The sequence below is a fragment of the Pongo abelii genome, chromosome 1 (assembly GCF_028885655.2).
Source record: "Pongo abelii isolate AG06213 chromosome 1, NHGRI_mPonAbe1-v2.0_pri, whole genome shotgun sequence".
NCBI lineage: Eukaryota > Metazoa > Chordata > Mammalia > Primates > Hominidae > Pongo > Pongo abelii.
The window spans coordinates 96,743,035-96,756,175 of record NC_071985.2 but is presented as its reverse complement, the minus strand read 5'-3'; the positions used below and the strand labels follow the sequence as shown (position 1 = coordinate 96,756,175).

At 43.7% G+C, this 13,141-nt stretch overlaps 1 protein-coding gene across 5 annotated transcripts in view; it reads right to left on the bottom strand.

Moving 5' to 3' along the window:
- GATAD2B (GATA zinc finger domain containing 2B) overlaps positions 1 to 13,141 on the bottom strand; it is a 117,169-nt gene that overhangs the window by 15,555 nt on the left and 88,473 nt on the right. For all 5 annotated transcript variants that reach the window (XM_024249808.3, XM_054552958.2, XM_054552943.2 and 2 more), the window contains one exon: positions 5,999 to 6,334. In XM_024249808.3, coding sequence (XP_024105576.1) covers positions 5,999 to 6,334 — 336 coding nt within the window. The remainder of the gene's footprint in view (positions 1 to 5,998; positions 6,335 to 13,141) is intronic.

Sequence of the window (13,141 nt, the reverse complement as noted above, 5' to 3'; positions counted from 1 at the left end):
CCGGGCGTGGTAGTACACGCCTGTAATCCCAGCTACTCAGGAGGCTGAAGCACAAGAATCACATGAACCTGGGAGGCGGAGGTTGAAATGAGCCGAGATTGCAACTCTACATTCCAGCCTGGGTGACAGAGCAAGACTCTGTCCCAAAAAAATTAAAAATACATAAAAAATAAAACACAGGTAATTTTGGAATCTGGAAGATTTTTCATTCAGAAGCTCTTTCTATTCTGGTCCTGGCTGGATATATACATTACAGATTATTTCTAAGGTAAGGAATTCTTCCTTGCTCAAATGAGTGCCACTTACTGCTTAGGAACTGCCCAGTACCAAGACAGAGACATTACTGGATGGAGACTTGGGAACTGTATGCCATTTATCAGGAAGTTATATCTGAGAACAACTTTAAATGATTATTTTATTCCCAGATATAAACACATCGGTATTAGGTAGATAGCACAGATAAGGCAAAGCCAAAGTCTCCTTTTTTCTTTTGAGTCGGAATCTTGCACTGTCACTGGGGCTGGAGGGCAATGGTGCAATCTTGGCTCACTGCAACCTCCTCTCAGGTTTAAGTGATTCTCCTGCCTCCCGAGTTGCTGGGATTACATGTGCCCGCCACCACGCCCGGCTAATTTTTTGTATTTATAGTAGAGATGGGGTTTTACTATGTTGGCCAGACTGGTCTCAAACTCCTGACCTCGTGATCCACCCGCCTCAGCCTCCCAAAGAGCTGGGATTACAGGCATAAGCCACCGCGTCCAGCCTCTTTTCTTGTATTTATTTATTTTTTCTTTTGTTTTTTAGACAGGGTCTCACTCTGTCACCCAGGCAGGAGTGCAGTGGTGCAATCATTCGTGGCTCACTGCAGTCTCAATCTCCTAGGCCCAAGCGATCCTCCCACCTCAGCCTCCTGAGTAGCTAATTTTTAAATTTTTTGTAGAGAAGCGGTCTCCCTATGTTACTAAGGCTGGTCTTAAACTTCTAGGCTCAAGTGATTCTCCTGCCTTGGCCTCGCAAAGTGCTGAGATTACAGGTGTGAGCCACCATGCCCTGCCTCATTTCTTAATTTTCAAAAACTAATGAGCTAGGATTCTGGCCTCATTTGTTAAACATTCCAAGAGAGAAATTATTTTGCTCTTTTCCTAAACATATATATAATTTACAATATTTGGGGTAGTTAAGTATGAACTCCTACCTATTAGAGAGATACTATTAAAAGCCCCACTTGCTGTGACATCACTTGTGACTTAGTCTGGCATATTCTCAGAAGCTATAAAGCTCCTAATCCTTATCCCAGTAGCAAAAACAACTAAGCAGAGAACTGCTGTGTCTCTCTAGAATCCTAAAACATTAGTAGTGTTGGTTTCATACATACCTTATTTCACAGGTATCGTAACTTGCCCAACTGATGGTAAAATAAGATATTTAGGCTATGATGACATGGCTATTATGTTAAGAACTTCTCTTGCCTTCTGCTTGCAAATTCTTTCATTTTTTCTTGGTAGAGATGAGGTGCCACTATGTTGCCCAGACAGATCTCAAATTCTTGCCTCAAGCAATCCTCCCACTTTGGCCTCCCAAAGTGCTGGGAATACAGGCATGCACCACTGCACCCAGCCCTTTCCTCTTTTTATCACTATCAAATAAACTACGGTTCTCCTTGTTGGGAATCTATCGGTTTTGTTTTTTTTATTTTTTGTTTTTTTTTTTTTTGAGACAGGGTCTTGGTCTGTCACCCAGGCTGGAGTGCAGTGGTGCAATCTCTGCTCACTACAACTCCGCCTCCTGGGTTCAAGCGATTCTCCTGCCTTAGCCTTCCAAGTAGCTAGGATTACAGGCACCTGCCACCACACCTGGCTAATTTTTGTATTTTTAGTAGAGACAGGGTTTCACCATGTTGGCCAAGCTGGTCTCAAACTCCTGACCTCAGATGATCCTCCCACCTTGGCCTCCCAAAGTGCTGGGATTACAGGCGTTAGCCACTGTGACTGGCAGTTTTGTTCATTCTTATACATCTCGGGGCTAAGTGGAAATAGCTGTCAGTATATCTGGAGTCCCAAGCTTCCAGAGAATTGTGTTTCAAAAGATCACCCCATGTTGGGTACAGCAGCCCATGCCTAATAGTCCCAGCTACTCAGGAAGCCAAGTGGGGAGGACTGCTTGAGCCCAGGAATTTGAGGAAATAGTGCACTATGACAGTGCTTGTGAACAGCCAATGCACGTCAGCCTGGGCAACACAGCAACATCCCATCTCTTTAAATGATTTTAAAAAATCACCCCAAAACAACATTTTTTTAAAAATTGTTGGGTTTGGCTGGGTGTGGTGGCTCACGCCCATAATCCTGGCACTTTGGGAGGCCAAGGCTGGTGAATCACAAGGTCAGGAGATCAAGACCATCTGGCCAACATGGCGAAACCCCATCTCTACTAAAAATACAAAAATTAGCCAGCATGTAGTCCCAGCTACTCAGGAGGCTGAGGCAGGAGAATCGCTTGAACCCAGGAGATGGAGGTTGTAGCGAGCCGAGATTGCGCCACTGCACTCCAGCCTGGGCAACAGAGCGAGACTCCGTCTAAAAAAAAAAAGAAAAAGTTGGGTTTTCAGGAAGTCTGACTTTTTAACATATACTGTATCTGTCTGCAATATAATACAATTCCAATATCACTAACAAGATCTTACCAAAATGTCTACAGGAGCAGGACTGAAAACAGGAAAAAAAAAAGTGTTAACAAAGTTTATGAAAAATGTTGGGCCCGGCATGGTGGCTCATGCCTGTATTCCCAGCACTTTAGGAGGCAAAGGCAGGCAAATCACTTGAGTCCAGGAGTTAGAGACCAGCCTGGATGACACAGCGAAACCTCATCTCTACTAAAAATACAAAACAATTAGCTGGGTACAGGGGCACATGCCTGTAGTCCCAGCTACTTGGGAGACTGAGGAGGGAGGATTGCTTGAGCCTGGGAGGTGGAGGTTGCAGTGAGCGGAGATCATGCCAAACTGCACTCCAGCCAGGGTGACAGAGTGAGACCTTGTCAGGAAAGGGAAAGAGAAGGAAAGGAAAGAAAAATGCATTTAAGAGTTCCAATTTGGGATGTGAAGAATCCACCTAACATTTCTTTAACTCCTTCTCCCCAATGAAGTAGGATAAGTTACTTGCTCCAGAAGGGTAAGGGAGATTATAAAAGCAAGTAGGTTGCTCAGGTCCATGATCTCATTCACCCATATCCTTTTCTTTCAAACAATCTAAAAATGAACCTACTTATATAATATTCTGCTGGCACTACCTATAATTTATAAGTATTTTTCTTCTCTTCCAGGACCTCTAGGGAATCTGCCTGAGGTTTCTTAAGAGGTTTTTTTGTGGTTGTTTTTGCTTTTTTTAAAAACGGAGACAAAGTCTCACTCTGTTGCCCAGGTTGGAGTGCAGTGGCACGATCTCAGCTCACTGCAACCTCTACCACCCGGGTTCAAGCAATTCTCATGCTTCAGCCTCTCAAGTAGCTAGGAACACAGGTGTGTGCCACCACACCTGGCTCATTTTTTCATATTTTTAGTAGAGACAAGGTTTCACCATGTTGGCCAGGCTGGTCTCAAACTCCTGACCTCAGGTGATCCACCCGCCTAGGCCTCAAAGTGCTGGGATTACAGGTGTGAGCCATCGCTTACTAAGAGTTTTTAATGTTACTACCAAGAATAATGTTTGCTTGTGGAGCGTGGTTTTAAAAAATAATCCTGGGACAAGACCAGTAAGTAGACATCAAAAGGTAGAGAAAGTAACATGTGTAAGGTTATAACCATTCCTTTCTTCTTCATTCTCCACCAGTCCAGCTTCTTAGAGATTCTGCTTCGGATGAGTCCTACAGCAAACTCAGCAAGGTCATTTGGAGGGCAACTGAACACTGAAGACTAATTCTCACAGCTATCAGCTGTTTCTGAACTATTTATAAACTGATTTTTTTTTTCAGATGGAGTCTCGCTCTGTCACCCAGGCTGGAGTGCAGCGGAGCAATCTCGGCTCACTGCAACCTCCACCTCCCGGGTTCACACCATTCTCCTGCCTCGGCCTCCCGAGTAGCGGGGACTACAGGCACCTGCCACCACGCCTGGCAAATTTTTTGTATTTTTAGTAGAGATGGGGTTTCACGGTGTTAGCCAGGATGGTCTCGATCTCCTGACCTCATGATCCACCCGCCTCGGCCTCCCAAAGTGCTGGGATTACAGGCATGAGCCACCGCACCTGGCCTAAACTGAATGTTTTAAAAGCTAGGGTTGGCTGGGTGTGGTGGCTCATGCCTATAATCCCAGCACTTTGGGAGGCAGAGGTGGGCAGATCACCTAAGGTCAGGAGTTCGAGACCAGCCAGGCTACCATGGTGAAACCCCATCTCTACTAAAAATACAAAATTAGCTGGGTGTGCTGGCACGTGCCTGTAATCCCAGCTACTTAGTGGAGTAGAGAGGCAAGAGAATCACTTGAACCCAGGAGGTGGAGGGTGCAGTGAGCCGAGATCGTACCATTGCACTCAGCCTGAGCAAAAAGAGTGAAACTCCATCTCTCTCTCTCTCTCTCTCTCTCTCACACACACACACACACACACACACAAACTTGGGTTATAAACTGGGTGTGGTGGCTCACAATAGTAGTCCCAGCACTTTGGGAGGCCAATGTGGGAAGATCACTTGAGGCTGAGAGTTTGAGACCAGCCTGGGCAACATAGTGAGACTCTGTCTCTACAAAAGTATTCAAAAATTAGCTGGGTGTGATGATGCACACCTGTAGTCCCAGCTACTTGGGAGGCTAGGGCGGGAAGGTAATTTGAGCCCAGGAGTTGGTGGTTACAATGAGCTATGATCATGCTACTGCACTCAAGACTGTGTGACAAAGTGAGACCCTATCTTAAAAAAAAAAAACAAAAACAAAAACAAAAACTGGCTGGATGCTGTGGTGCACGCCCATAATCCAGCATTTTGGGAGGCCGAGGAGGGAGGATCACTTGAGCTCAGGAATTCGAGACCAGCCTGGGAAATATGGCAAAAACCTGTTTCTATAAAAATACAAAAATTAGACGGGCATGGTGGGATGTGCCTGTAGTCCCAGCTACTCAGGGGGGTGGGGTGTGGGTTGGGGTTGAGATGGGAAGATCGCTTGAATCCAGGGAGTCACACCACTCACTACACGCCAGCCTAGGCAACAGAGCGAGACCTTGCCTCAAACAAACAAACAAACAAACAAACAAAACCAAGCACAAAAAAAACTCATAAAGAACAAAAAGAAGAAACCCCAAACTAGGGTTATCTATACTATGATTCACTGCACAGGCAGACTCAACCACTGGCCAGTTCCACGTACCTCTCCTTACTGTGTGCTCTATAGTTTCAAGTACTCAACCCTGAAAGACACCAGAAAAAAAGGCCTGGGAAAACATGTTGCATGTGTGAGTGAGTGAGAGAGAGAGAGTAACATACATGTACAAATGAATGTATATGTATATGGGGGAGCTGGGGGAAGTGGTACAGATACAGCAAGAATGCAGAGACTTACCACATGAAGATAATTTGCTTTCTGACACAAGAAAAGCTAGGCCCACGTTTTTGGATGTAATAAAAGCCAGGACTCCACAACAAATACATCCTAAAACTCCTGGAATTATCTGACAAAAAGACTATTTTTCTCCTCCTAAGACGGCCATGAAGATTAGAGTGAAGGTATATATTAACTCACTTCCCTTTGGCCTATCAGCTCTCTAGTGCCCCCTTTATCTAGAAATGACCATTTTTTCTCTTAAGAGTAAGAACTACGATTTCTCTGTAGGCTAAGCAGTTTTTGAGGCACCTGGTTTCATTTGGAAATAAAATGAATTTATGGTCAAACTCGATGATATATCTTCTTTTAAGAATCTTTAGGATGAAAAACACCCTCCTCTCATTGGAATTCATTCCATTTTCACAGGCTTTATGAGACGACCCTATCCCTGGAGGCAGCTGAACTGAGCCATACCTCCGTCTAGCACTCATATCCACAGGCTCATCATTGATGTTTTCTTTGCCTGGCCTTCCAGCAGTCCTGTTGTCTCCATGAGGCCTGAGATTCCCATTAAGTTTTTCTTCATAGCCCTTGACACCACTGCCATCCTGTTTGGTGGGTAACTCATGTGGCACCTCAAGATTTGCCAAATCCTTCCTTTTGAGCAATGCCAACATTTTCAGACGTTCCATGGCCTCATGCCCCTCCATTTTGAGTCGCTTTGCCAGGACATCATCTCGCTCATCTGCTGGGTCCAAGCTCCGCTTCAACAGATTCAAGCGAAGAGCATCTTCTGTCATTCTATCCATCCTATGAAAAGAAAAATACAAGATCAGAATAAAGTGCCTTAAATAGTCCATTTAAAAAAAGGTGGAATGGTAAAGTTATTAACAAGAATCTCTCTCACACATACACACACACACACACACACACAAGGTTCAAAGTTAACCAAGCTAATGTCCTACCTGATATCGTCCTAGCACATTTATATTAAAGGAGATTTCTCCATTCAACCTCAGCAATTTAAGTAAACTTAAATCTACATAAGCAAGGCCTGTTGACATCTGCCCTTAATTCTACATCGATATAGATTGAAAATCTTTTTTTTTTTTTTTTTTTTTTTTTTAGCTTTTATTTTATGTTCAAGGGTACATGTGCAGGTTTGTTATATAGGTAAACTGCATGTTACCAGGGTTAGCAGATTCAAAATCTGAAGATGCTTTTTAAAATGAAGAACTTGGGTGCTTAGCCTGATAAGAAGCACTATTTTTTTCTTTACTCATGAAGAAAAAGTGTTAACGGCAAGCTAATTAATCATTATCTTCCCTTTTCACTTTGATTTTTTTTACACTAACAGAATCTAAATGTAGGCCGGACATGGTGGCTCAACTTGTATTCCCAGCTCCTCCAGAGACTGAGGTGGGAGGACGGCTTGAGCCCAGGAGTTCAAGACCAGCCTGGGCAAAATGGTGAGACCCCATCTCTACAAAAAAATTAAAAATTTGTCAGGCATAGTGGCACATGCCTGTAGTCCCAGCTACTTGGGAGGCTAAGGTGGGAGGATTGCTTGAGCCCAGAAGGTTGAGGCTGCACTGAGCCTGATTATACCACTGAACTCCAGATGGGGTGATACAGCGAGGCTCTGTCTCCAAGAAACAACAAAAAAAAATCTAAATGCAAATTCAGATTTAGATTTTCTCCAACACTTTCAAATCCAGAGTTGTTGTCCTGGTAGGAAACAGCAAAGATAAAGTAGTAAGAAAATCTTTTAAGTCAAAGAAACACAGGTTAAAATTGCTACTTATGTTAACCAAGTCAAATATTTAGTAAGTTATTTTACCTTCCCAAGTTTCAATTTCATTTGTAAAAATGGAGTACTTAAAATTTTTTTCTATTCCAGGGCTGGGCGTGGTGGCTCACACCTATAATCCCAGCATTTTGGGAGGTCGAGGAGGGTGGATCACGAGGTCAGGAGTTCAAGATCAGCCTGGCCAAGACGGTGAAACCCCAACTCTACTAAAAATATAAAAACTTAGCCGGGCGTGGTGGCGGGCACTTGTAATTCCTGCTACTTGGGAAACTGAGGCAAAGAATTGCTTGAACCCAGGAGGCAGAGGCTGCAGTGAGCTGAGATCTCGCCACTGCACTCCAGCCTGGGCGACAGAGCGAGACTCTGTCTCAAAGAATGAATGAATGAATTAATTAATTAAATTAAAAAGATTCTTTTCCAGTTGCAATGAAAAATAAACAAAACAAAACAGGGGCCGGGTGCAGTGGCTCACGCTTGTAATCCCAGCACTTTGGGAGGCTGAGGTGGGTAGATCACTTGAGGTCAGGAGTTCGAGACCAGCCTGGCCAACATGGTGAAACCCTGTCTCTATTAAAAATACCAAAATTAGGCATGGTGGCGCTTTCATGTAGTCCCAGCTACCTGAGAGTCTGAGGCATGAGAATCACTTGAACCTGCAAGGTAGAGGTTGCAGTGTGCCAAGATCGCACCACTGCATTCCAGCCTGGGTGACAGAAACTGTCTTGAAACAAAAACAAAACAAGACCAAAAAATGAAACACACACCCTTTATTATATTTGTATTTATGTATTTATTTATTTATTTGAGAGGGCCTCTTGCACTGTTGCCAGGCTGGAGTGCAGTGGTGCGATCTCAGCTCACTGCAACCTCCACCTCCCAGGTTCAAAGCAATTCTCCTGCCTCAGCCTCCCAAGTAGCTGGGACTATGGGTGTGTGCCACCACGTCCAGCTAATTTTTGTATTTTTTAGTACAGACGGGGTTTCACCATGTTGGCCAGGATGGTCTCAATCTCTTGACCTTGTGATCTGTCTGCCTCGGCCTCCTAAAGTGCTGGGATTACAGACATTAGCCACTGTGCCCGGCCTGTTTTTATTTTTATTTTTGAGAGATAGGGTCTCGCTCTATCACCCAGGCTAGGGTGCAAGTGGCACAATCATAGCTTATTGCAGCTTCAAACTCTAGGGCTCCAACAATCCTCCATGCCTCAGCCTCCTGAGTAGCTAGAGATACATGCCACCACACTGGGCTAATTTTTTAGTTTTTTGTAGGACAAGGTCTCACTATGTTGCCCAGGCTGGTCTGGTACTCCTGGGCTCAAATGATCCTCCTGCCTCAGCCTCTCAAAGCGCTTGGGATTATAGGCAGAAATACACCTTTTAGAGATTAGAGAAAAGTCAGAACCCAAACTTCTGAATTTTGGGGTAATGCTTCTTAATTCCCTCTCTTTTTAAAGAATAGCTTTAGCAGCCATAAAAAAAGAACGAGTTCATGTCCTTTGCAGTTTAAATGGATGAAGCTGGAAGCCATCAATCTCAGCAAACTAACAAAGGAACAGAAAACCAAACACTGCATGTTTTCACTCGTAAGTGGGAGTTGAACAATGAGAACACATGGACACAGAGAGGGGGAACATCACACACCTGGGTCTGTTGAGGGGTAGGAGGCAAAAGGAAGGAGAGCATTAGGACAAATATCTAATGCATGTGGGGCTTAAAACCTAGATGACGGGTTGATAGCTGCTGCAAACCACCATGGCACATGTATACCTATGTAATAAACCTTCAGGTTCTGTGCATGTATCCCAGAACTTAAAGTAAAATAAAATAAAAAAAGAATAGCTTTACTGAGATATAATTCACATATCATACAATTCACCTATGTAAAGTGTACAATTCAATGATGTTTAGTATATTCAGAGCTGTGCAACTATCATTATAATCAACTTTAGAACATTTTTATCACACTTCACCTCCCAATTTACCTCTGAAAAATATCTTCAGATGGAGGGACTAGAAAGTGGAGTGCTACAGAACACCACCCTAACTCTATAGTTAACAATGTCTTTAGTAGTTCAATCAATACTATATAACTGACAGTAGTAACTGGGCATACCATGGTGAGTTGGGCAGAGTAGGAAAAGTCTGCCACTCAACTGATTATACACCTAGATGCAAAAAGTACAGCCATGCCTCATTTTATTGCATTTCACTTTATTGTGCTTTGCAGCTACTTTGTTAAAGGAAAACAAGGCCAGGCACAGTGGCTCACGCCTGTAATCCCAGCACTTTGGGAAGCCAAGGCGGGCAGATCACTTGAGGTCAGGAGTTCAAGACCTGCCTGGCCAACATGGTGAAACCCCATCTCTACTAAAAATACAAAAATTAGTCGGGTGTTGTGGCACATGCCAGTAATCCCAGCTATTTGGGAGGCTGAGGCAGGAGGATCGCTTGAACCCGGGAGGCATAGGTTTCAGTGAGCCAAGATCGCACCACTGCACTCCAGCCTAGGCGACAAGAGCAAGACTCCATCTCAAAAAAAAAGTTAGCCAAGTTGTGAATGCAAAGGAAAAGTTCCTGAAGGAAATTAAAAGTGCTACTCCAGTGAACACACAAATAATGGCAAAGTGCAAAGGCCTTACTGGCAATATGGAGAAAGTTTTAGTGCACTGGCAAGATCAAACCACCACAATATTCCTTTAAGCCAAAGCCTAATTCAGAATCAGGCCCTAACTCTCTTCAATTCTGTGAAGGCTGGGAGAGATGAGGAAGCTGCAGAAGAAAAGCTGGAAACTAGCAGAAGCTGGTCCATGAGGTTTAAGAAGTCATGCCATAACACAAAAGTACAAGGTACAGCAGTAGCCAAGTCCTGATGTAGAAGCTAATGCAAGTTATCCATAAGATCTAGCTGAGATAACCCACAAAGGTGACATATTAACAGTACATTTTTTTCCCTTTTTAAAATTTTCTAATTTTTATTTTAGATTTAAGGGATACATGTGTAGATTTATTAAATGGATGTACTGCATAATGCTGGGGTTTGGGCTTCTATTGAACTCATCACCCAAATAGCTAACATAGTACCCAATGGATAGTTTTTCAACCCTTATCTCCCACTCCATTCCTCCCCTTTTTGGAGTACTCAGTGTCTGCTGTTTTCATCTATAAGATCATGTGAACAGTACATTTTCAATGTAGATAAAATAGCCTTCTACTAGAAGACTTTCATAGAGAGATGTCAATACCAGGCTCCAAAGCTTCAAAAGACAGGCTGACTCTCTTGTTAGAGGCTAATATGGCTGGTGACTTTAAATTGAAGTCAGTGATCATTTACCATTCCAACAATTCTAGGGCCCTTAAGAATTACGTTAAATAAACTGGGCATAGTAGTGCACACCAGTAGTCTCAGCTATGTGGGAGGCTGAGGCAGCAGAGTTGCTTGAGCTCAGGATTTTGAGGCTGTAGAGCACTATGATTGCACCTGTGAATAGCCACTGCATTCCAGCCTGGACAACATAGCAAGACTCCATCTCTTAGAAAAAAGGTAAGAATTACGCTAAATCTACTCTGCCTGCACTCTCTCAATGAAAGAATGACGTCTGGATGACAGCACATCTGTTTATAGTATGGTTTACTGAATATTTTAAATTCATGGCTGAGATCTACTGCTCAGAAAAAAGATCCCTTTCAAAATATTACTGCTCATTGACAATGCATCCAGTCACCAAGAGCTTTGATGGAGATGAACAAGGAGACTAATGTTGTTTTCATGGGCTAACACATCCACTCTACAGACCATGAATCAAGGAGTAATTTTAACTTTCAAGTCTTACTATGTAAGAAATATTGCTGGGCATGGGGGCTCATGCCTGTAATCCCAGCACTTTGGGAAGCCGAGGCAGGTGGATCACCTAAGGTCAGGAGTTCGAGACCAGTCTGACCAACATGGTGAAACCCCGTCTCTACTAAAAATACAAAATTAGGCTTGGCAGCACATGCCTGTAATCCCAGCTACGTGGGAGGGTGAGGCAGGAGAATCACCTGAACCTGGGAGGGGGACATGGCAGTGAGCCAAGATCATGCCACTGTACTCCAGCCTGGGCAACAAGAGCAAAACTCAGTCTCAAAAAAAAAAAAAAAAGAAAAAAGAAATATTAATATATTTCAGGCCAAGCATGGTGGCTCACACAAGTAATTCCAGTGCTTTCGAGGCCAATGTGGGAGGATCACTTAAGCCCAGGAGTTTGAGACTGGCCTGGGCAACACAGTAAGACCCTGTCTCTTTTTTTTTTATGTTTTTTTTGGCTTGCTTTCTGCTTGTTTGTTTTTGAGACAGAGTCTCGCTCTGTCGCCCAGGCTGGAGTGCAGTGGCGCACCCTCAGCTCACTGCAACCTCCACCTCCTGGGTTCATGCCATTCTCCTGCCTCAGCCTCCCGAGCAGCTGGGATTACAAGCGCCCACCACCATGCCCAGATAATTTTTTGTATTTTTGCTAGAGATGGGGTTTCACCGTGTCAGCCAGGATGGTCTCGAGCTCCTGACCTCGTGATCAGCCCGCCTCAGCCTCCCAAACTGCTGGGATTACAGGCATGACCACCGTGCCCAGCCAAGACCCTGTGTCTTTAAAAATAAAAATTTAAAAAACCTCCTGGAAATTATTTACCATTGCAGGAGGAAGTAAAACTATTAACATTTTTCTTTTCTTTTTCTTTTTTTTTTTAGATGGAGTTTTGCTCTTGTTGCCCAGGCTGGAGTGCAATGGTGAGATCTCGGCTCACCTCCACTTCCTAGGTTCAAGCAATTCTCCTGCCTCAGCCTCCCGAGTAGCTGGGATTACAGGCATGTGCCACCCCAGGCCTAGCTAATTTTGTATTTTTAGTAGAGAAAGGGTTTCTCCATGTTGGTCAGGCTGGTCTCGCACTCCCGACCTCAGGTGATCTGCCTGCCTCGGCTCCCCAAATTGCTGGGATTACAGGCATGAGCCACCACGCCCGGCCTAAAACTATCAACATTAACAGGAATTTGAAAGAAGTTGATTATAACTTTCATGCATGACCTTTGACAGGTTCAAGGTTTCAATGGAGGAAATGACTGCAAAAGTGGTAGAAACAGCAAGAAAACTACAATTAGAAGGGAGCCTGGGCAAGGCACAGCTGGGATCCCAGCACTGTAATCCCAGCACTTTGGGAGGCTGAGACAGGAGGATCACTTGAGCCCAGGAGTTCGAGACCAACCTGGACAACAAAGTGAGACCCTATCTCTACAAAAAATAAAATTAGTTGGGCATGGTGGCATGCACCTCACTCAGGAGGGTGAGGTGAGAAGATTGCATTAGCCCAGGAGTTTGAGGCTACAATGAGCTACAATCATGCCACTGCACTCCAGCTTGGGTGACAGACTACAACTGAGTCTCTTTAAAAAACAAACAAAAAACAAAAATTTGAATGGATAAGGAGTTGCTTCTTATGGATGAGCAAAGAAAGTGGTTTCTTGAGATGGAATCTACTCCTGGTAAGATGCTGTGAACACTGTTGAAATGACACCAGAAGATTTAGAATATTCCTTAAACTTAAGTTGACAAAGCAGCAGCAGGGTTTGAGAGAAATGACACCAATGTTGAAAGTAGTTCTACTGTGGATAAAATGGTATTAAACAGTACCGCATGCTATATGAAAATCTTTCATGAAAGGAGAGTCAATCCATGTGGCAAACTTCATCATCTTATTTTAAGAAACTGCCAGATTAGGCAGGCGCAGTGGCTCACGCCTGTAATCTCAAAAAAAAAAAAAAAAAAAAAAAAAAAAAATTT